Genomic DNA, 23,421 nt, shown 5'->3' on the forward strand with positions numbered 1-23,421 from the left:
GCAGTCATTTGTCTTAAAAAGAGAATTGGACCAGACTTCTTCTCATTCTAATTGGAGTCCCTGGTCCTGTGAAATTACTTTAAAGCAACTGAATCCATTGTACTGAGAGTTGAGTGGTCTGGTGTCTAGGGACTCTGGATGGTGTGGGAGTAGTGGGCTCTCTCCTTCCGAGTCTGTGTGACATAGTCGGCGGTCCCCCAGGCCTGGTGGTCTCTGTCATGAAGAGCTGTTCAGCATTTCAAGACATGGTGTTGGAGCTGAATGTCATCAGTGTGGCTCCAAGGGAGGTGTTAGAGGAGAGGGCAATGGTAATTCTACACCGCCTCCCCCTTGCAGCTGAGGAGATCAAGTGAGTTGGCGTTTGTGGAGAAGTTGGTGTCTGATGTATAGGAAATGCCATTTAGTCATGTTTAGGTGTCGTTAAGTTGACATAGCACTACCAACACTGATCCCTCTGTCTCCCTTCCCCTGTCCCTCTGAAATATCTCTTCTACTTCAGTCTCTATGCATTTTCCCTAAGTACCTCCCGTAAGTTGATCATACAGCGGTTGGCTTTTATGACTGTCCTATTGCTCTCAGGATGCTATCCTCAAGACTTACTCATGGAGTAGTGTGGCTCAGGATTTATTCCATTGCCTTATGCACTATACTGGGTTTATCTGCTTGTTTGTGGACTTCTGTTGCTTCCTTATTTGGGCTACTCTGGATATCACTGCTGTGACCATGAGTGTTCAAATACCTGTTGGAGCATGTGCTTTCAATTTGGGGGTGTCTGTACCCAAAGATGGGATCATTAGATCCTATGGCAATTTTATGTTGACTTTTATAAAGAGTGTGCAGGCTTTCCCCACAGGTGACACCATTTTATATTACACACACACACACACACACACACACACACACACACACAGCTCCAGTTTCTCTATACTCTGGCCAGTACTTGTTATTTTCTGGTTTCCTTTTTTATGTATAATTTTATGTATAGAAACAGTGTCTACTGACTTGTTGTCTTAATCTTTTTTAAGAGAGAGGAGGAGGAAAACATTTGGAGAAGCCAAGTCTGGCTAATCACACGCTAGTTCATCGATGTTTACCAGCACAGCGTGTACTGGAGACCTTCTTCTGTGGTTCGCTTAGCTCTCCCAGGGCTGAGAGCTCCTCACCCCCCCCCCCCCCCACTCTACATGCAGCGCTCCCTGCTTTGAAGGAAAAAGGCAATAATCAGTTCAGGTAATAAGTTCATGATAAGATAGGTGGAACAAAAAGGACCCTTTGGTTTAGGTGCTAGTGTGTGAAGAATGGTCTTGTTCCATTTTATCTGTAACTTGGAATGAACTTACCCTGCAAGTACTTCGTAAAACTCAAAGCAGAACATGCCTCAACTGTCCATCTTGAAGGGAGTCTAGCCCTGAGAAACAACCTGGGAAAGACTAATAACCTGAGAGTTCTGGTTCTTTCTTGGCCCATATGTTTTCTTCTTGGTGTGCTTTTTTCCACCTTGAACTCTGGGTACCAAGGGCACTAGCGTGTGAAGGGGGTCAGGTCGTTGCTGATCAGGTTCTGGAGAGCCCTGTAGATGGCTCAGGAGGCTGGGGTAAGAGCTTCCTGGGCATGCTGCCTTCCAGCCGGGCTTGCTAAGCTCCTGCACTCGTATAGCCTGGTGCGAACTGAGCCGTTGGAACCCGGTTGGCTGGGTGTGAAGTTTGCTCACACACACCGTTGAGCCAGGCACCAGTGGTGTACAGGTCCGCGCAACTCACAGGTATCCAGGGCACACTGGCAATGCTGGCTTGTCTGGGTTTGCAGGCAGGGAGCCCTTATTACTAAATACTGAAACATCGATTGGTGATGCCAACAAGAGGGTATTCATATCGGCTGGGCTTTGTGCTGCGTCCTCAGATCATCTTCTTCATCCCCAGTTCTTCCCAGTTCTTGACTCAGTCCTGTTTTCAGGACAACTATTTAATGCACAGTTCAGGAAGCCTGGGCTTGTGTGGAGGCCAAGAAGATTTCAGAATGGCTGCTTTGCATATCCCACAAGAACCACTGATAGGCTGGGTCCGGTCTATGTCAGCTCTGACCTTGGAGAAATGATTGAGCTCTCTCAAGTCTGGGTCTGTATCTAACATAGGCACAAACCAGTGTTGTAGGATTTTGTGAGTGAAATTTGTTAATTCCAGCATAAGAAAAACTGCAGAGAGGACAGGTTGGAGCAGGTGTGTGTGTGTGTGTGTGTGTGTGTGTGTGTGTGTGTGTGTGTGTGTGTTGACTGACACTGGCTTCGTCTGTACTTGTGTGTACATCAAGGAGATAGAACCTGCCTTAGTCAGTGTTCTATTGCTGTGAAGAGACACCATGGCCATAGCAACTCTTGTAAAGAAAAGCATTTAATTGGGGCTTGATTACAGGTTCAGAGGTTCAGTCCATTATCAGCATGGCGGGAAGTGTGGCGGCATGTGTGGCAGCATGCAGACAGACATGGTGCTGGAGAAGGATCCGAGAGTTCTATATCAAGATCCACAGGTAGCAGGAAGAGAGAGAGAGATACTAGGCCTGGCTTGAGAATTTGAAACCCGAAGCCCACCCCCAGCGACACACTTTCTCCAACAAGGCCACACCCACTCCTTCAAGGCCACACCTCCTAATCCCTGCCGAGTAGTGCCACTCCCTAATGACCAACCATTCAACTATGTGAGCCTGTGGGGGCCATTCCTATTCAAACGACTCTTCAGCTATCCTCTGGCCTTCAACGTTCACAAAATAGCTCTAATTCCTGCTGGCCTCATAGCAAGAGGGAAGGATGGCTGACTCAGAGGGTGGCCTACAGTGACCCAGAGGAACATTTAAATGACTCAGAAGAATGCAGCTCAGACCATGAAAGGCGACACACAGATGGAGGCATGGGGCGGCAGTAGAGGAGGTGCTAGGGAAGAAAATGAGAACTAAGATTTTAAGAACAGATCAAGGGGCCATTTCCTTCAACTTCCTTCAGCCCCACTTGCATGGATGCAGCTCCAAACACGTTGCTAGAGAAAATGGATGGAGCGCACTGTGAATACTAGTGAACTGAGTTTGTTTAAAGTATGTGTGTGTGTGTGTGTGTGTACATGCACCTTTGTGCCTGCACTAGTGCATGCACACGTGGAGGCCAGGTTTCTTGCTCTCCATCCTACTTTTTGAGACAGGGTCTCTCCCTGAACCTGGAGCTCCCTGTCTCAGGTAGACTGGCCACATGGCGAGCTTCTGGGATCTGCCTGTCTCTGCCTCCCAGCGCGGAGATTCCAGGTGCGCACCCCCACACCTGGCCTTGCCGGGGACGCTGGGGATCCGAACTCGGATACTCACCTTTGCACAGCAAGCGCTTGACCCGCTGAGCCATGTCACCGGCCCTGAGTGTTTAAATCAGTAACGACTGAGGTAATTTGTGTCTGTGAGTTAACAATTACCGACCCAGGAACTACACGTGTGTTAGTCAGCGGGGTGGGGGTGGGGGTGAGTTATCTGTGTTGAGAGAACGCATGTAGCAGTGGAGGAAGCTCTGCTTGGCCCCTTGGTTTGGAGATGTCTCCTGGTCTTCTCACTGTATCTTGTCAACTCACAGCTGTAGGCCTTGCACCTATGTGTCGTGTGGGAAACAGTTGCAAAGTATCCTGGTCAGAGCTCAGAGACCCCCCTTGGTGGGGGGCAGGGCTGGGAATGTAGGGGCTGCCGTGGAGTTTTCCTTAAACAAGCTTTGAAAGCGGAGAAACAGCTCACAAGCTTGGAAACCGAGGAACAAAAGCGCATCTTGAAGTTTGTTTCCTGTTTCTTGGTTCTTTTGCTTTTCTGTCTCTCCACTTCCTTCCCCCTTCCTCTTTCTTTTGAGACTATTGGGAGGCAGAGTCAAGGGGATCTTTGTGAGTTCGAGGTCAGCCTGGTCTACAGAGCGAGAGCCAGGAAAGGCGCAAAGCTACACAGAGAAACCCTGTCTCGAAAAACCAAAAAAAAAAAAAAATCTCAATTAATTATCCCAGGCTAGTCCTAAATATGGGATCTTCCTGCCTCTTGTTTCCCAGGTGCTGGCATGACAAGTGTGTACCCCCACATCCTACTAAACCTTCAGAGCATGGTTTCCTCATTCTTAACACCACTTCTCCAGTTTTCTTTTCTTTCTTTCTTTCTCTTTTTTTTTTTTTTTTTTTTTGGTCAGGTCTTGCTGGACAGCCCTGGCTCTATATAGCTTAGACTGACCTTGAACTTCTGCCATGTCTCCCAAGTGCTGGGATTATAGACAAGAGCCACCATGCCTGGCTTCCAAGCATATTTCCCACCAAATTCCTTTCTCTTCCCTCCTTCAAGCCTGACTTCACACTACATTCATCAAGAGAGCCCGCTCAGATTAATCCTATCACTGAGCGGTCTCTTGTTCCCCTGGCTTCCCTTTCTTTGTGCGGTAATTCTTTTGTGCCTTTTCCAAAGGAGCCACGTAACTTTCCTCCGCTGTGAAACCCTGTGCCTTCCCCCTGCTGGATTAGAAACCAGTGACTGCCAGGCTCTCCCCACCCCATTCCTTTTCACTCCCTGCTGAAGTGCTTTCCGCCTAGTAAGCCGTGAGTTAGACTTTGCCGCAAACCAAAAGAAACACATTGCGCTGCATCTATCAGCCTTAATTATAAGGCGTTTGGAATGAGTTTGAACATTCGGAGTCTCTGTAATTCTCTTCCAACATTCTGCACCTAGGAGACCATCAATAAGAGGAAATTTCCATCCCTGCTTGGCTCCATAATTGTGGATACTTCTGCTTCACAAATGCTGGCAGGGTTCGAGTGTCTGGAGTAGAAACAATGACTTAATTCTGAAATTGTGTTCAGATCCTCCGAGGGACTCGTGGCTGATACACAGAGAAAGCTGGGAGCTTGGCTGTCTCCTCTGGGCTGCAGTAGACACATGGCGAGGGGGAATTTACAGACAGTACTGTGGTCCAGTGCTCAGCCAGGAAAGCAGTGTCTGGGGGAGATGGGACGCATCTTCAGACTGAGTCTGGGGCAGAACGGCGTGTATCATATTTAAGGTGGTGCTATTCTCGTGTGTGCTGTGTCCAGACTATCTGAAAGCCTTTGTGTCTGCCTTCTATTTACAGAACTATTTATTCATTTTCCAAAACGTGGGACTGTCCACTTTCTGAGTACAGTAGTGGTGCTGCCTGTTAGAATAAGCCAAACCCAAAATGTTTGTAGATTTGTTGCCCTAGTGGGGCAATGCCTTTCATGAGAGAGTGTTCTCTGTGTCATCTGTACATTTTCCAAGTAGTTTACACAGTCAAGGGTTGTATGCATTCTCTTGAGCCTATGAACTGCACATGAGCCTCATCCATTCTTACCAGTTCAACTCCCCACACCGGCCGTTCCGTTTCCTCCTCCGGCTCCCTGAGCTCATGACTGAAAGCTTGCCCTGCTACGGTGGTGTACCATTGGAAACACAAAGGACGTTGAAAAGTAAACAAAAACCCAGGAGAGGTTCAAAAACACAAGCCAGTTTTGTAATCAACTAGCCCCGGCCCTAGAGCAAAATATTCAACCCATTTCTGTCTTAGGCAAGTGGAGGCAGGATTGCCCACCTGTCTGAAGGCTAGTCATGTGAGCTCATGCATAGTGTAGCACTTTATAAACATACAACCCCATGGAAGTAAAGAGCTTGGCGTACTAGGTCAAAGGCCTGCTGCTTGAGCCTGGCCATATCTGCCTTGTGTTATGATCTCTCATAAGCCCCGTCTCCTGAAAACCCTACACATGTGCTGGCCGATGCTGTCTTTCATGGCTGCCTGGAAGCCAGAGAGGCTCCTGGGTCTTGAAAATTAGCCCGGTCTGCATTGGTCGAGGATATAGTCATGTTGAAATGTATTTTTGTTCCATGACTGTTTGTCAACACGTTCCCGTTTGCGTAGTATGGCCCATTTGAGGGCTGGATTTTTGGCAGTATTTTAAGAGTCGACTGTCCTAGATTAGGTGCTAATTCGTTCACTAACAAGCAGCACATGCTTGCATTAATAGAGCCCTTCTGCATCCAGCAGTCTCCTCACTGCCTGCTAGACTCAACTCCTCTTCCAAGTCAAAGTTTCAATGCTAAGTTGGCTCCTTGGTATATCCTTAAAACGGTAATATGCATCCATATTTCTTCCCCTTCGTTATACAAGCTTGTCTTTATGCAAATTGGCACACTGGGTGACTTCCTGGTGCCGAGCCATGTGCAGTTTCCACCTCCACCATCCAAAGTCACAAAACGCGTTGGCTGCTGCTTGCTGGCTTCCTCTGTCTTCCCCCGGACCTACCTAGGTGCTCTTCTTCCGGTTCCCCACCCCCTCGCCAGATCCCACCCGTTCTCAGCTTACCATGTTTTCCTTTCCTCTGGAGTTTAGACTCCCGAAGTTTCCTGGTGCCCAAGGCTTGTTGCAGCCTTCCCCTTGAGTTTCCAGATCGGGTCCCCCCTCCCAATTCATTCCACGCCCTTGCCCCTCCCCAACCCGCTTTCTGTCTTAGGCTTACCACTCCAGCCTTTCTCCAGGCAGTTGGGCCTCCCAATAGAACGCTGGAAGAACATCCCCGTGTTAGTCATCTTCTGACCGTGTCCCTCTGCTGCCCGGAACTCCCACCATTGCCTTCCTTTGAGCAGTACACCTGACAAATTATTCATTGTACGCTCTGAGTGACTGAAATCTTTTTCTAGACGTTCAGATGGGTCAGTTAGATGTGGAAAGTCGTTGTTTGGACCACACCTGTCATTAGGGTGTCAGCCTCATCTTATTTTTCCGTAGTTGAACATTTTAACAATAGCGTTTTTTTCTTTCTAACATTGACATCCTAAAAGGCTATATGCCTGTGGTGTAGAGTTTTTAGAAGATGTGTGAGAGTTAATATATATATATATATAAATCTTAGAGCTGCCTTCTTGGAAACATTCTACTTTTATTTTGTCATATCCTTATTGGCTTTCAGCTTAATTACAATGCATGTAATATAACATTATATACTTCTAGTTAAAATATACACAGAATATATATAAATAATATATACACAGATGTATGGAATTAAACGTATGTGTATGTGTTTTAACGTAATAGACCTCTAAATACTGTCTTAGTTACTTTTTTTATACCCACACCTAAACACTATGACCAAGGCAACTTACAAAGAAAATGTAATTTGGGGTTCACAGTTGCAGAGGGTCAGAGTCCATGATGATCATGGAAGGGAGTGTGGCAGCGGCCAGGCAGGCATGGTGCTGGAGCAGGAGCTGAGAGCTTGCATCCTTGAGTTCAAATAGGAGGCAGAGAGATAATCAGGAATGGCATGGGCTTTTGAAACCTCAAAGCCCTTCCCCAGAGACACACCTCCTCCATTAAGGCCACACCTCCTAATCCTTCCCAAACGGTTCCACTCACTAGGGACCAAGTATTCAAACCTATAGGGGCCTTTCTCGTTCAGACCACCACAAGGACATTGTTTGCAAGTCATGTGGGAGATAGATGTTAAAGTCATCAAGTAAGAGCATTGAATATAATTGTAATTACCCTTGAAAAATTAGCTCATATAATAATCTGTTGCTAGCTGTAAATTATTTTGCATTTATAAATTGTTTACTTAATGACCATGTAATAATGTAGCTATTAATTTAAAAGTAACCATTAGTGCTGTGAGATCATGGGTGAAACAGCCCTGTCATGTTCAATGTTAGTAGTTCACAGCATTCCTCTCCATCCTCTGGCTCTTTTTCTCTTCCTTTTCTGAAAATAAAAAATCAAAAAATTACTAATTCTTACACTGGGTGTGCTGGGTGTGCTGGCACAAACCTTTATTTTAATCCCAGCACTTGGGAGGCAGGTGGATCACTGTGAGTTCAAAGCCAGCCTGATTGACATAGTGAGACCGTGTGTGTGTGTGTGTGTGTGTGTGTGTGTGTGTGTGTGTGTGTGTGTATGGGTATGTGTGTGTGTGTATGTGTGTGTGTGTGTGTTATGTGTGGCGCTTATACAATAGCTTCATAAGGTAGGTAGCATTATTCTTGTTTTATAGATGAGGAACTGAGTACCCAGTATTAGTCCCTGACTGAGTGTGATACTCTTGCAGATACATTCAACCCCCAAATCAATATCCCCTCTTCTGGGGAGGCAAACCCCATTTTAATCAGCTATCTTTGCTGGGTAAGGCAGATTTACACCTTTGGAAAGAGATGGGCATAGCATGGAGAAGGTTTTAAAAGTTACATTCTCTCAAATGTGTGAAATCTTCTGCAGATGAATGGGTCATATGAATGACCTTGCTTTGTTGATGTGACATGCCATGTCTTGTCATAGTTCCTGCACTCCTATTGTCTGGCTTGAATCCTAAATATTAGCTTCACTGTTTTTTCCTTTGCTAGGCTATGTTTGAGGTTTTTGTATCTCCGAGAAATTAGCCTTTGATCTTACTTTCTGAAGACAGTATACCACTAATTTTATATAGTTTCCAGTGGGAACAATAAAGTCACATACATCTGTCTGCTGCTTAGGGAGATATCAGTAACCGTGAGTGACAGGCGCCAGTGCTCCATTTGGGGAGGCAGCAGCTTTATGGAAGGAAGAAAGGCCGTGGACTTTGGAGTCAGGGTTGTCCCAGTTCCAGCTCTGTCATTGACCTCTTTACAATCTTGAATGGTCCACACCCACACTACCTGGCCTCTCTTCAGTTTATTTCCCATCAGGACATCAGAGAAAGGAATTCCTAGTTAAAGAGGGATGTAGAGACAGAGAGCTAACATACATGAAGTGTTGCCTCACTAAGTGTTAATCATTTCTGTGCTTTTTTTAATGTGTGCATAAAAAGGGACTAATGCAAGAACACAACCTTCAGACTGTCTCACACACACACACACACACACACACACACACACACACACACACACACACAGACACACACACAGAAAGAAATCCATTCAGAACCAAGAAGTTGTTTTCTTCCTTTGTGTTTTATTTATTTTCTCCCATGAGTCAAGGGAGGGACAGGCCATGACTCCTTACCCTATTTTCTTCCAAATTTTTCAGCTTTGTAGAAATATTCTACGATATTTTACTGCATGGGATAACTACCTGTTTTCTTGTTTTCAGACAGTCTTACCATCTTTCTCATGCTAGTGTGAAACTACCTATGTAGCCCAGGATGATCTCAAACTCAGAATCCTCCTGTCTCTAACTCCCCACTACAGGGTGTAGCACCATGCCCAGCATATTTTGGGTGGCTTTTGAGAGAGCAGGGACAAGATGTTAGCAATGGCTTTCTTGGAATCAGCTCAGGTGACCACTGATATTTAACTTGCTACGTTTGTTTAGTGGTTCTAACTTAGCCTCATTCTTATGGGGGCATTGAAGTTGAGTCGACCTTCGGACCTTTATTACTTACAGAACGCAGAAAGCATCATCTTAAAACTGGATCTGAATGATTTGAGACCTTTGGCCGTGAACCCCACAAGCACAGGGCTCATAGGTGAGCTAAACGCTTTCCCATTGTTTAGATTTGAAAATTGCCCTCTGTCATTGGGGTCTCAACCTTCAGCTAGCTCCTGGAAACTTAGCACTCTCCTCTTCTTCACTGAGCTCTGTAAGGAATGTGGGTGATGGGGTGTGGAGAAGAGGCAGTGGCCGGATGGATTATTCCCTGGGCCTTCCAAGCAGCAAGGGGTGATTTGGTTCCTAAAATATTTCTTGAAAATTACCATTATGCAAATAAAAAAATTGTAAGTCAATAATCCCAAATCAAGGAATCATTGGCTTTTGTTCTCCCAAACTGAGCAGAATCCCAGGATTCCCTTTCTCATCCCAAGGTACCTTAATACCACCACAGTCTGCCTTGGGTTTCTAAATTCTGGAAAAAGTTAGCTAGCTATTCCTCTTTAAATTTACAGTGGACAGAATGAATTTTCCTTTGGTTTGAGAATTAGCAATGAATTTCTACCCTGAAAAGGTGCCCTGGGTTTTGCCTTTCAGATCTAAGTGATCAAGTATGATGTTTACATTAAATGTTGGGCCCTTTTGCATGAGTGGGATCTAAAAACCCTCCCCCTCCCTCTGTTTCTGTTTCTGTCTCTGTCTCCCCACCCCCCACTCCTGTGTGTGTGTGTGTGTGTGTGTGTGTGTGTGTGTGTGTGTGTGTGTTATTTAATGACAGGATCTTGCCTTGGGCTCATTATGTAGCTCATGATCCTCCTGCTTCAGCTCCGAGTTGCTGGGATTGCAGGCATGCGCTGTCATTCAGCCTGGCCTCCTCTGTGCATCTCGTACGGTGTAAGCACATTTCCAGAAAAGGATCAGTTCTGTTCCTAAGACCTGAACTAGTTCCTCTTCCATTTTCCTGTTTAAATGTAACATGGGCACTAGGTGCTTCTTAATACCTCTGCCCCCCCCCGCCCCCCCCCCCCCCCCCCCCCCCCCCGTGACATTAGAATGAGAAGAGGTTACGACCCCTGCTGGTAAAGCCTTGCTTGGTGTTGGTAGCTTACGGACTACCATTGCCTGGTCATGCCGCAGCTCAGAAATTCTTCCAGTGCTCAATTTGAAGATTTAGGAGTTTCTCCTGTTAAAATATAGGCCTTTTACAGCTTTGCCTAACCTGAATGGCCTTGGGTTGGTGTTGACTTGCAACTTTAGAAAGACCTGAGAAATGTGTGATGGGGAAGAAATTCCAGGAATCATGGTACGCAAGGCAGGTTTCAGTAAAGTTCACCTTCCCTCGGTGGATGCCAAAGATGACTGTACTTTCTCGCGGGGGCAGACTCGGCACTGTGAGGACTGGAAGGACCTGATGCCCGTGCGTGCCTTCAAGTCCAAGGTCAAACATACCTCCCAGCAGCTCCCACTGAGTACCTGCTCTTTCGTTGGCCCTGGGTAGAGAGAAGGAAGGGCCTGGGGCTGGCAGCTGTACGCCAGCATCCCTGTGACTTGATGCCTCCTCCAGGCTTCCAAACACCTGGGTGTCTCCTGCATTATCACCTCATACTCTAATTAGGGTTGCCAGTACCCTCAAACTCAGGCTTGTCTGTTTTTCAAAAGGAAATCCAGTTTCGGGAAGTTTGATCGTGGGGTCTTTTAGAGTTTAAGGAGCCATGGAAGGCTTCAGGAAGCTGGCAAGAAACCAGAATTTTCCACAGGTCACATTTCCTTAATGTGTCAGCTTTCTTAAAGTCTCGGCCTTTTGGTTCTGTTGTCCTTTCATCCCAGCCTCCTATCTCTACCCTCAGTGTCTCAGAATGGATTCTCTCTCTTAGAGTGTCTTCCATGGGTATCAGTGTACGCTGCCTGCTATGAACAGTCCTTAAGCTCTGAGAGTGGGTCATATCCATTTAGGGCAGTGGTCCTCAACCTTCCCAACGTTGTGACCTTTAATACAGTTTCTCATGCTGTAGTGACCCCCAACCATACAATTATTTTCATTGCTACGAATTTTGCTACTGTTATGATTCGTAATGTAAATATCTGATATGCAGAATATCTGATATGCAGAATATCTGATATGCAGAATATCTGATATGCAACCCCTGTGAAAGGGTCTTTCAATGCCCCCCCCCCAAAGGGGTTGTCACTCACATGTTGAGAACTGCTGATTTACGTCTTCTCTTTAAGGCAATACAGTTCCCAAGCCATAGAATATGGTTCCACACCCAACTGAATTACATACCTGAGGATATTTAGGATTCTTTGTAGAGAATTTGAGTCACACAGAATAACAATGTGTACTTAAAATACTAGATGGTGGGTGTATTTCTTGGAATTGATTATTCCTATCATACTTCTAATCTGCTTTTCCTTAAAGGAATACACCCTAAGTAATACCATTTTATGAAGCCAGCCAGGGTTTTAGTGACTCTTGCCAACCCTCCCTTGAGTATATTTCCCAAACCCAAGCACCTTGTCAGTATGCCAAATCTCAATTGTGTAACTGTAATAAAAATTCCAGAAGAGACCTTGTGAGTCATGCTTTGTGTCCGAACGGGCTGGCACCAAACAGCCATTCAGATATTTGCGAACAGATGAATGGATTGACTACTGAGGCTGTGGTGGCCTCGGTATCTGTGTGAAGGAAGCAGGTAGTGGGTAGGGCCATTTAAACAGTGGCCACACCTTACCAAAGCATAGGTCCTGGACTAGTTTTCCATGGCCCTTGACTCAGGTGTCCTTCCCTTTCTTACGTTTCTATTTCCACGTCTTGCCTCGCAGCTCTTTTTTGCTTCTGCTGCTTACACCTCGGCATAATCTCTATCATGTGATTGCCGTAGACTGTGATTGTTCCCGTCTCTTAGCCGGTATCAGCTGATTTTATTAATGGCATTTTGTTCTCATTAACGCCACTCTCTTACCACATGAGCTAGCCGGCCAGTTGATATTAATGGCATTTGTGAATTGCTAATACATGAGGAAACTCTCCTCCATGAAGTCATGTTTCTTAGGGAGTTCAGGGCAGCAGCGAATGAAGATGTACCTCAGAGGAAATCATGGGTAACCAAGTTGTTTTCAAGCGAAAGGAACTCCGGAGCTACTTGAGTGACTGGTTCCTTGGGTTTTGGTGGTAACTCTGTTCATTTGGTGATGATGTGGCCCCAAAAGATGTCAGTTCCAGCCCTGGGTGTGTCACTGGCCCAGAGAGTAGTCATGGGCAGTCCTTTCCCCTCACTGACCTTGCCTTCCTACTTTATGAGAGATACAGCCTATCTCTCGGCTGATTGTGAGAACCGCACAGTAACATGTGGGAAAGTGCTTTGTAGGCAGTAAAGTCATGTCCGCCGTGAGTTATTAGCTTCATGATGGCCCTTTAAATGGCAGGGCTGTTATTCATGCCAAGAGCTCTTATCAGAAGTCACTAAGTGAACAGTGAGTGAAGCAAAGGTCTTTGCGGCACTCTCGGGTCCAGAAACATCTGCTTCCGGTGTGAACTTTCTCAGTCTCATAACCTTGGTTCGCCCTTGGGTGGCAGGTCATCATAGGCCTTCTCCACCCTGACGGGAGGCAGGTGAGGCTGAAGCATGTGCTGAGAAGACCAGTGGGCCAGGTGTGTGGAAGGTTGGCAGGAAGAGACTTCGGATGGGGGTGCCCTGAGGGAAAGCACTTCTGTCTGGTTCACAACCCGGTGTTTTGACTTAAGCATACTAAGTAAACATCAGTAGAGTGAAATCCATAGGATGGCCCTATGTTTGTGACTTCACCTCCTTCTCCTCACTGCAAACAGACAAAAGTAAATTGACTTCATACAGATATTTGGGACCCTTTCATTAGCCTTCCTGAAAGAGATTACTTACCAAATATTTTCAGAGAACAGATAACCTTACTTTTTTATTATTTATTTTTATTTCTTTATATGTTCATTGGTGTTTTATCTGCATGTATGTCTGTGTAATGGTGTTAGAAGCCCTGGAACTGGAGTTATAGACAGGGGTGAGTAGCCATGTGGGTGCTGGGAATTGAACCCAGGTCCATTGGAAGAGCAGCCGGTATTCTTAACTGCTGAGCTATCTCTCCAGCCTCTCATCTGGCCTCAGAAGCTAAGCAGGGTCAGGACTGGTTAGTACTTGGATGGCAGGGCATGTGAGAAGGGTGCTGGATACTATGACAGAAAATGTGTCTTCGATGGGTTTATTATTAAATTATAGGTCGTCTGGGGCTGCAGGGACAGCTGCGCGGTTAAGAGCACCGGCGACCCATCCAGAGGACCGGGATTCAGTTCACAACACTCACTTGGTAGCTTACAACTATCTATGGCTCCAGTTCTAGGGGGATCAGACATCCTCCTATGGCCTCAGGCACTGCGTGAATGTGGTGCATATACATACATGCCTTCAAACATTGACACACATTAAATCAATCAATCAGTTTTTAAAATTGAACTAAAATACGGGAAGTGGTGGGAGAGAGCCCACCTTGAGTTGGGACAGCTAGGAAGCGGCCCTTGTGCTCAGACTTGAAGATGTGATGCCGTCGACGATGCTCAGCATGTTGCAATTTTAATTTAAAACAGTGGTGTGTGTGTGTGTGTGTGTGTGTGTGTGTGTGTTTGCACATTCACACACTGAGTAAGTTGTCTTTTTGTTTGCTTTTCCTGGACAGGGTGTTAGCAGAGCCTAGGAGTTCTCAGCAGCTGTCCGAGAAGGTGGTTGTGGAAGCCCTTGGGATAGAGATTGGGGGACAGGATGCTGCTGAGTATCACAACTCCTCCTAGTGTGTCCGAGGGTGAAAGGTCACAGAAGGCTTCTGCTGCCTCTTCTAGATAGATGGCTGAGGCTGCAGAGTGTTTCCTTTGAGTGAGATTATAGTGCTTCACAGTAAGCTTAGAGGTTGTTAGAGATTGACGCTCCCTAGGAATTTTTTTTTTAATTTTTTATTTTTAAGATTTGTTTATTTATTATGTATAGTGTTCTGCCTGCATGTATCCCTGCAGGCAGAAGGGGGCACCAGATCTCATCACAGATGGTTGTGAGCCACCATGTGGTTGCTGGGAATTGAACTCAGGACCTCTGGGAGAGCAGTGAGTGCTCTTAACCGCTGAGCCATCTCTCCAGCTCCTCCCTAGGAATTTTAAGTTGGTTTCAGGTTTAATGTGTCTGAGGGTACCATAAAATGAAAATATCCTGTCGGAAATAGTAAACACTCTTCGCTTCCAGCTGTTATTAAAATGGGAGATTGGAAGTGATGGGTTATCCTAGAGGTAGCTGTTAGGAAAAATGGAGTTGAAGATTAGATGATGCTATGTAGGTATGGGCGATGGTTTGGATCTGAATGTCCCCCAAAGTCGTGTGTATTAGAAGTTTGGCCACTATCTTGTGGTATGATCTGGAGGTGATGAAACCTGGGGATGAAGTTAGGTCATCATGAGTAAGTTCCTGAGCAGAATGTTGGAACCCCATCTCCTTCCTGTTGGTCTCTTTTCATCTCCCGTGAATCAAACACCCTTCTACCTGCCATTGGCTCTCACATGCTACAGCATGTCACCAGAGACCCAAAGTAATGGGGCCAAGGGGCATGGACTGACACCTCTGAAGACCATTCATCAAAATTAACTTTCCTTCTTATAAGTTGATTAATTTCAAATATGTTGTTATAATAATGGACAACTGATTAACATAGCATATCGGGTCCATCTTTTAGGAAATACCTAGAGAAGAGAAATCATAATTAGATTCAAAGTATGGGTTATTAGTTAACTGTCTTAGAAAGAATTTATTTGAAGGCAATGTTTCACTAAATGTTAGAGAGCGCTCTGCGTACGGAGCCATCACAGATGTGAGGGAGATGGGAAAATGAAAACAGAGCCCCTTCTTTACAGAATCACCAGTTTGGAGAGGGAGACATGATTGATCTCCAGTGGGGCCTGTCTGGTGAGGGTTGTGATAATGATGTGAACTGAAGCGTGGAAGAGAGGGGTGGATTCAGATTCTGGAATCCACAAGAGCTTGCCTCAGTAGCTGTTGAAGGTGTCACACCCAGAGGTGGGAGAATGGCTTCCAAGGAAATGAAAAGGGGGTAGCTGAAGCCCAGGGAAGAGAGTAGCGGGGTCCTAGAATACAGTACTTACCTGGAATAAGCTGTGTAGGCTTCATGTACGGAGGAGGGGAAAACTGTTTTAGAACTTTCTTCAAGAGGAAAGAGGACGCCATCCAAAGTTTAGAAAGAGGTGGTAACACCAGCAGGACGGTGTTTGTTTTGTTTTGTTGTTGTTGTTTGGTTTTTGGTTTTAGAGACAGGGTTTCTGTGTAGTTTTGGTGCCTGTCCTGGATCTCGCTCTAGACCAGACTGGCCTCTAACTCACAGAGATCTGCCTGGCTCTGCCTTCTGAGTGCTGAGATTAAAGGCATACATGCTCCACCACCGCCTGGCTCATGACAGTGTTTTGAGAAAGTCATTCTGGTGACAGCAGGTCAAAGAATGGTGGAGCAGTGTGGCTGAGTGGTGACACCTGCTACGAGAGTTGGCAAGATGTGGAAGGCCTGGGCACATGCAGGGCTGTACAGAGTGCAGAAGGCTGCTGGGAAGCTTCTGTACTTTTCTGGAATGTGATAACTCTTAAGTTCAGATCAGGAACTGGGGGGTGGGGTGTGGAGATCAGTGGTGGACCTCTTGCACAAAGCCTTGATTTTGACCTTCAGCACTATATTAAACAACCAATCAAACAAACAGACCATAACATTTAGATGAGATTGACTTTACTAAGAAAAAAGATGCTTTGACAAATGTAAGCCTTTGCTGTCCCTTCCTGATGTTATTGGTCCCGGATGAGGTCCTTAGTGAAGGACGGGAGCCACAGTGGAAAATGGAGAAGGATCGAGGGAAAACAGAGGGGCAAGGGTGTGCAGAGTCCTGCTCCTCTGGGTACCACTTCGGTGATAATCCAGCCTCAGCTGTCCATCTCCTCCCATCCCTCTCTCCTCTTCTGCTGCATCCCTTTCTTTTTCATCTCCACACACTTTTCCCAAGTTCCTTCTCAATGTATTCCTTTCTGTCCCACTGGTTGGTCCCTGTATTTCTGCTCTTTGCTTGTGCAAAAGACATTTCAGCCTGTGTGTTTCACTGTTAAATGAACAATTGCTTGACTCGCAGAGTCACAGGATGTGAACGAAACAAAACGCAGACACCACATTCCCTGGGATTTTGAAGTAAAGATGGAGCTCGGTAAATAAATGTCTAGTACACATTTCTGTGCTTATGGCGTATACTGCCAAATTTTGTACCATTTCAAATTTAATCCCCCCTCTTTTGAGTTCCCTGAGGGCTCAGAATTAAGTTTAGATCTTAAGTGCTTAGCATTGTACATGCTGTAGTAAACTTCAGACGTTGGTGGGTGTGGTTGGTATCCTCCTATAACCAGAATACAGGAGCAAGACTGATGGAGGGTCATCGAGAGGTTAACGGCAGCCTGAGCTACAGCGGGAGACCTCATCTCAGCGGGGAAAAGAATTCATACTTGGGCTTTAGTTGCTCTTGTCCATGAAGGTTCTGTGATCGACCCCTCATTGGTCAAGTCTGGAATTAGCCTGGTCATCTTAGAGTCCACAGATGCTCTTCCATTCCTCCTTTGTCCGCTGTGACTAGCGTTCCTGTCCCAATCTACACAGCTGCGACATTGACCTAGTCAGGGCTGGGGTGATGGGATGAAGAAATACAGGCACATGGACAGAGGAACTGGAGTTGGGTGGGCCGTTTGCTCTGATGGAAACATAACTCCATTTATTATATCTAACTCAACAAGGAGGTGGGCTAGTTAATCTCTCTCTCTCTCTCTCTCTCTCTCTCTCTCTCTCTCTCTCTCTCTCTCTCCCTCTCTCCCCCTCTCTCTCTCTCTCCCTCCCTTTCCCTCTCTCTCCCCCCTCCGTGTGTGTGTGTGTGTGTGTGTGTGTGTGTTTGTTGGGGGTCTTTGTAGAGGAGCAGTCTCATGATGCAGTCATCCAGGAGGGGAAAGCTGTGGTTGACATTTTCTGTACACGTGAACATCCATACGATGGCCATGCCATTTCCATGGATCTGAGGCATTGGGATCCTTGACATGGCCATGCTCATGTCATGAATGCTCATTCATACAGGGGTACACTTGCTCCCCACACAATCCTACGTGTAAAAAGGACCCACTGTAGTTACCAGCCTGGAAACACAAAAGGATGGGTCCTTTCTAGGAGAAAGCAGTATTGCCATGCAAATAAACAGAGAAGGCTTTGGTGAAGTCACAGCTGGATGCTGTGGGCAGAAGTGGTGTGGTCAGGACTTCTTGTGAGGCTATGATCTCCACAGTAATCCTAGGACAAAGTGTTCGACTTAATAAAGTAAGCCTGAATTAGAAGAAACTATGTAGGCTTGTAAACTTCCTTCCTGATTCCTTTAGTTTTACCTTTGAGATACCTGTCAACCAGAAAGGTTGTAATTAGCAAGGGGGATGTTTTAGAGACTCTGCTGTTTCTACAATGGGATTCATTGGTATTTGGGGTTGGATGAGAAGTAGCAGTTCCCTTGGGGATTAAGAAGAGATGAACACATGTAGATTCACTGTTCAACCCCGGAATGTCTGGGATGCATCATAAGGTCACTGACTCCAAGCTTAGCCACCAGACACCTTCCAGAGTATTGTTACAGATGGTGTTGCTAGCAGGCCGGGTTCTAATTCATTTGAGGCTGTCTGAATTCACTGAATTCCCCTCCTGAAATCTGTTTGCTAGTCTCAGTCTAATAGTGTCAGTTCTTAACTTCAGACCTGCTTCTATTCTGCTAAAAATAATACCATGCAGCTAAAGAGATTGCTAAGTGGTAAGTGGTTAAGAGCAAAGACTGCTCTTCTAGAGGACCTGGGTTCAATTCCCAGTACCCACTTGGCAGTTCACAAACACCTATAGCTTCAGTTCCAGGGGATCAGAGGCATTCTTCTGGCCTCTGTGGGCACCGGGCACTCATGTTGTGTACAGACATGCAAGCAGGCAAAACACCCATGCACATAAAATAGAAAAATAAGTAAATCTAAAACAAAAACAAAAAACACACACACACAAACAAACCTAAAACTGCATAAAGGCCAGAGAGTTGGCTCAAGAGTTAAGATCACATACTGCTCTTGCAGAAGACCCAAATTTGGTTCCCAGAACCTAAGTCAGATGGCTCACACTGCCTATGACTCTCTATCAGACGTATCTGATTCCTCTTTTCTCAGCAGGCACCTGCACATGCATACACCTACCCACACACAGGCATACATGTGCATATGTACAGAGACACACAGGCACACGTGTGCACACACACAGGCACATATGTGGGTGCATGTGGGCACACACACGCAATTAAAAATTATAAAAGCAAATCTTTAAAAGAGCAAATAAAACCATTACTATAAAATGCAAAGAGAAAGGGATTTATTTTTAAAATGTATTTACTTTTATGTGTATGTGTGTTTGGGTGTATGTTTGTGCACCATGTATGTGAGAATGGTCAAGGAGACCAGAAGAGGGTGTCAGATCTCTTTGAAGTGGAATTACAGGCATTTCTGAGCCACCTGCAGATGCTGGGTACCAAACAGTCCTCTGTAAGAGCAGCAAGTGCTGTTAACCACTGAGCCATCTCTCCAGCCCCTTGGTGGGTTTGTTTGTTTTTAAATTTTTTTTAAATTATTTATTTTTTATGTATATGAGTGCTCTATCTGCATGTATGCCTTTATGTCAGAAGAGGACATCAGATCCCATTGTAGATGATTGTAAGCTACCATGTAGTTGCTGGGAATTGAACTCAGGACCTCTAAAAGAACATCCAGTGCTCTTAACCACTGAGCCATCCCTCCAGCCCTGTTTTTAAAATTTATTTAAAAATTGTGTGTGTGTGTGTGTGTGTGTGTGTGTGTGTGTGTGTGTGTAAGTAAGATGAAAGCAGAAATAGGAAGGAGGTAAACCAGCTGGAGAAAGGAGGAATGGGGAATGAGGATGGGTATTTGCAACATACAATGACATATGTGTCATAATGAATCCCACTTTTGGTATGCTATCTACAGAACTAAATCTGTCACAACTCTTGGACGAGACACAAAACATGACTTAAGCTAAGGTTTGTCCCTTGCAAAGGGAATGAAGCAAGCTTATGCACCTCTAAGTAAGGAATATTTATTGACAAGACCACCGAGTAGATGTCTAATTTACTGCGCTATTAACGTGAATAAATGCTTTTTAAGTAACGCGTTATTCTCCTGTATTTCTAGCAATTGTGGATGATGAAAGGTTGTCTGCAGAGGAGATGGATGAGAGGAGGCGGCAGAACATCGCCTATGAGTACCTGTGCCACCTGGAGGAAGCCAAGAGGTAAGATCCAGGTTTAGTCTGTCTCTGTTCTTGGAGCTTAGCCTTGGGGTAAGATTGTGGGATTTGATGACAGAAGTTTCCTGAATGAGCCAACAATTCCAAAGAATTATCAGGATTGTGGCTGGCCAAAGAGACACTCTTACCTGTCGCCTATAATTTAGATTTGGACACATCTGTCATCCCAATGCCAGGTCAGCATGGCAGGATGGACTCAGTTCATTCAAGTCAGCCCTTGATCACAGCTGGATAGGTATCACACTCATCTGTGCATATGCCGGTAATAATTCAGCTGCGGTCTTGTTGGTAGCAGGCTGTGAGATACCATTTCTGGTCGTGGAGAATTGAGAGAGGTCATTGTCAAGGGGCCAGGGAGGCAAATCTTCCTTTGCCCTTCCTCAGAGCCTCCCAGGAAACTACAGGACAAATTAGATTATTTTAGATTCTGCATTTCACTGGCTTGGATACAGGGCAGCAACAATAACTTCAACCCAATTTCTTTTCCCCAAGAGTGTCCTTAGGAGATCTTTTTGTGACCTCTTGCCCAACAATGGCCTATGTGCCTGAAGTCCATGGGTCACTAAACTATGAGGCGGGTTTATGACTGCAATCTCCTTAACTTGTGGGTGTGTGGCCACTTGGGTATGTTGTCTATAAAATCACATTGACTCTTTTAGACTCTTTGGATTAAGTAAATGCTGGCTGGGTCCTCCTCGGAGAAAGTGAAGATAAAGAGTGCAACGTGCAAATGTCTCCTTAGGACTCTGCCCTTTGCTGAGCCATGCTACTAGTTAGCGTTGATATACTGCTCTGTGAGACAGGTGACCTAGGTGTCCTCTTACCTCCGCACCCAGTAAACACTCGGTGAAGTGGTCATGGATGGTCATTATCTCTGGTCACTGATAAGTAGTTGTCTATAGAGCTAGAAGGAGGAGGAGTTTACCCGGTGTTTTATAAAATACTAATCCTTGGTTGAATTTGGCATTAACCTTGCTTTGCTGGGGGTTCTCAGTGTTGTTTCCTCTTTTAACAGTGCCATGCAACTTTACACTCTAATAATCAACTTTTAAGAATTACTTAACATGCTTGTACAGTCTATATTTAGGTAGGAAGACACTAAGAGTCCTCGCCAGTGGAAGATTATTGAACACACTCTCTTAGTCTCATTCTTGCTTGAAAAAAACAAGATAAAGGAAGAGGTTCCTAGGTGTGCAATCGTGACTTGCATCCCCAGACAAAGTCTGAGAATTAGTGGGAGGACTTTCCTTTTTTTTTGCTGACATATGTTCCTCACCCTAGGTGTGTGCTTTATTTTTCACCCAAGTGGGAAAGAGTGTCATGGGAGAGAAGCATGGCCCAGATGGAGTTGGTAGATCTGATTTCCTGGTCCCCGCTTGCACTGTGTGACAATGGGCAGGTCATCCAACCCACTGGGGAAGTCCCATTTGCTCTGTAAATTGGGTGGTAGGTACGACTACCTGTCCCACCTTCTTCCTGATTTTATTTTTTTTTTTAAATCACGGAAAGAGGGAACATATTCTGACTGCTGGTGCAGGCCAGACATCTGGTGGCTTGGTGGTTGTGTAAGCATAGCTGTCTCTTCAGTGTGGCAAAGTGACGAAGATGAATCTTTGCAGCTTCTTATCTTCTTCAGTGTTGTTGCAACTCATTAGTGGATTTTTTTTTCTCTTTTTATATTTTTGTCATAAAGGTAGTCCCAGATTCTTTGAGGAAAATTTCCTAAGAAAGAATGTCTTGGCAATAATAGCCTATAAGAATATAAAGTTTTCAAAGCTGCGGAGACTTCTCAGGATCTCTTGCCATACATCTATGACCACCTGAGGTCAGATCCCAAGAAGCCGGAGCTGGACATGGTCCACTCCTGCAGTGAGATGGGGAGGTTGAGCTGAAAGTATCCTGGAAGCTCACAGGCCAACTTGCCTGGCATGCTCAGTGGTAAACAGCACAACACCCTGTCGCAAAGAAAAAGGTGAGGACCAACCCACAGGTTTCCCTCTGACCTCTGTACCTATTGAATGCCCACATTCACGGGAGAGCACACATATGCATGCCTACGTGTACACGCAGCTTTCTAAATTGGTCTATAGACTTAATGAATCCCTAGCTAAGTTCAACCTTCTGTTCTGTTGGTATTTTAGAAGGTTAGTTTTTGTCAGAATGTTTTTTGTTTTGTTTTATGTTTTTTTTTGTTTTGTTTTTTTGTCAAAATGTCCCATCGAGAAAGCACGGGGGCTGGAGAGATACTCAGTGGTTAATAACCGTTGCTGTTCTTGCAAAGGACCCGGGTTCTGTTTGCAGCACCCACATAGTGGATAACGACCATCTAACTCCAGTTCCAGGGGTCTCCAATTTCTTCTTCTGGCCTTGGTGGGCACCAGGCATGTACATGGTACACAGACATACCTGCAGCCAAAACATACACATAAAATCAAATTAAAAAGAAAGTACACAGACAGTACATCAGATTAAGGACTTAGAGTGTAAAACGCTAAGAACCTAATTTTAAAGTGGACAGGCTGGGCAAGGTAGCACACATCTGTAATTCTTTCTCTTGGGAGTCAGAGGCAAGCCGATCTCTAAGTTCAAGGCCAGCCTGGTCTACATAGAGAGTTTCAGGCCAGGCAGGACTACACAGAAAGACCCTGGCTCAAAACAAACAAACAACAAGCAAAGCCCCCTAATTTGAACAAAAGTTAAGAGTAGACTTCACTAAAACAGGTAAACAAACAACCAATAGAAAACGTAAGATTATTCCACATTGGTTACTAGGGGACTCCAAATCAAAACAATGAGCTGCTACTTCTTATTAGCTGTAGCACAAATGACACATTGTAACAAGTGTCACCAAAGATGCGCAGAATTTGGAGCCTTGTGGATTGCTGGTTGGGTGATAAAATGGTGCTGCTCCTTTAGAAGTATCTGGCAGGTCTTTCAGTTATCAAGCATAGGGTGGCCACGTGATTTAACAATCCCAATCCCAGGTCTATACACTTGAGCATGAAAAACCTAATGTCCACACAAAAATGTATCTCCAATCCATTGTTTATATTAGCAAAATGTAAAAATCAACCCAAATCCATCCACAGCGAATTAATGAATAAACAAAATATAGCATGTCTACACAATGGAATAAAGTACAGCTATAAAATAGGATGCACATATTCGTGTTATAATATTTATGAACATCGAAAGTATTAAACTGGACAGATCTGTAGAGGTGAAGGCTTTTGGTAAGACCTGGGCGCAGGGCGGAGGGCGGTCGTGAATGACTGAGAATGGACCTGGGATTTCTGTTGAGGATGATAAAAAACGTTCTAAAATTGACTGTGTTGACGGTGGCAGAAATTAAAAATAAACAGTGAATTACAGACTTGGAAAGGATGAGTTATCTGGTATGATGGTTATCTTAATAAAAGTGATTGACGTTCCTTTAGGCAGACAGGTTTGGAGAGGGTCCTTTGTGCAGCTCATAAAGCAGGTGAGCTGGTTCTTAGCAGATACATTCCGTCCAGGCATAGCCTGAGTGGGTTCTTGGGTTCTGGGTTTCTCACAAGGCTGCAGTCACCTCAGTGTTCCCAAAGGGGCACATCC

General features: G+C 45.2%; 1 protein-coding gene across 1 annotated transcript in view; it reads left to right on the forward strand.

Moving 5' to 3' along the window:
- Iqgap2 (IQ motif containing GTPase activating protein 2) overlaps positions 1 to 23,421 on the forward strand; it is a 274,968-nt gene that overhangs the window by 33,629 nt on the left and 217,918 nt on the right. The window contains exon 2 of the mRNA XM_059276313.1: positions 19,713 to 19,812. Within this exon, the coding sequence (XP_059132296.1) occupies positions 19,748 to 19,812 (65 nt within the window). The 5' untranslated portion in view covers positions 19,713 to 19,747. The remainder of the gene's footprint in view (positions 1 to 19,712; positions 19,813 to 23,421) is intronic.

The sequence above is a fragment of the Peromyscus eremicus genome, chromosome 11, assembly GCF_949786415.1.
Source record: "Peromyscus eremicus chromosome 11, PerEre_H2_v1, whole genome shotgun sequence".
Classification (NCBI taxonomy): Eukaryota; Metazoa; Chordata; class Mammalia; order Rodentia; family Cricetidae; genus Peromyscus; species Peromyscus eremicus.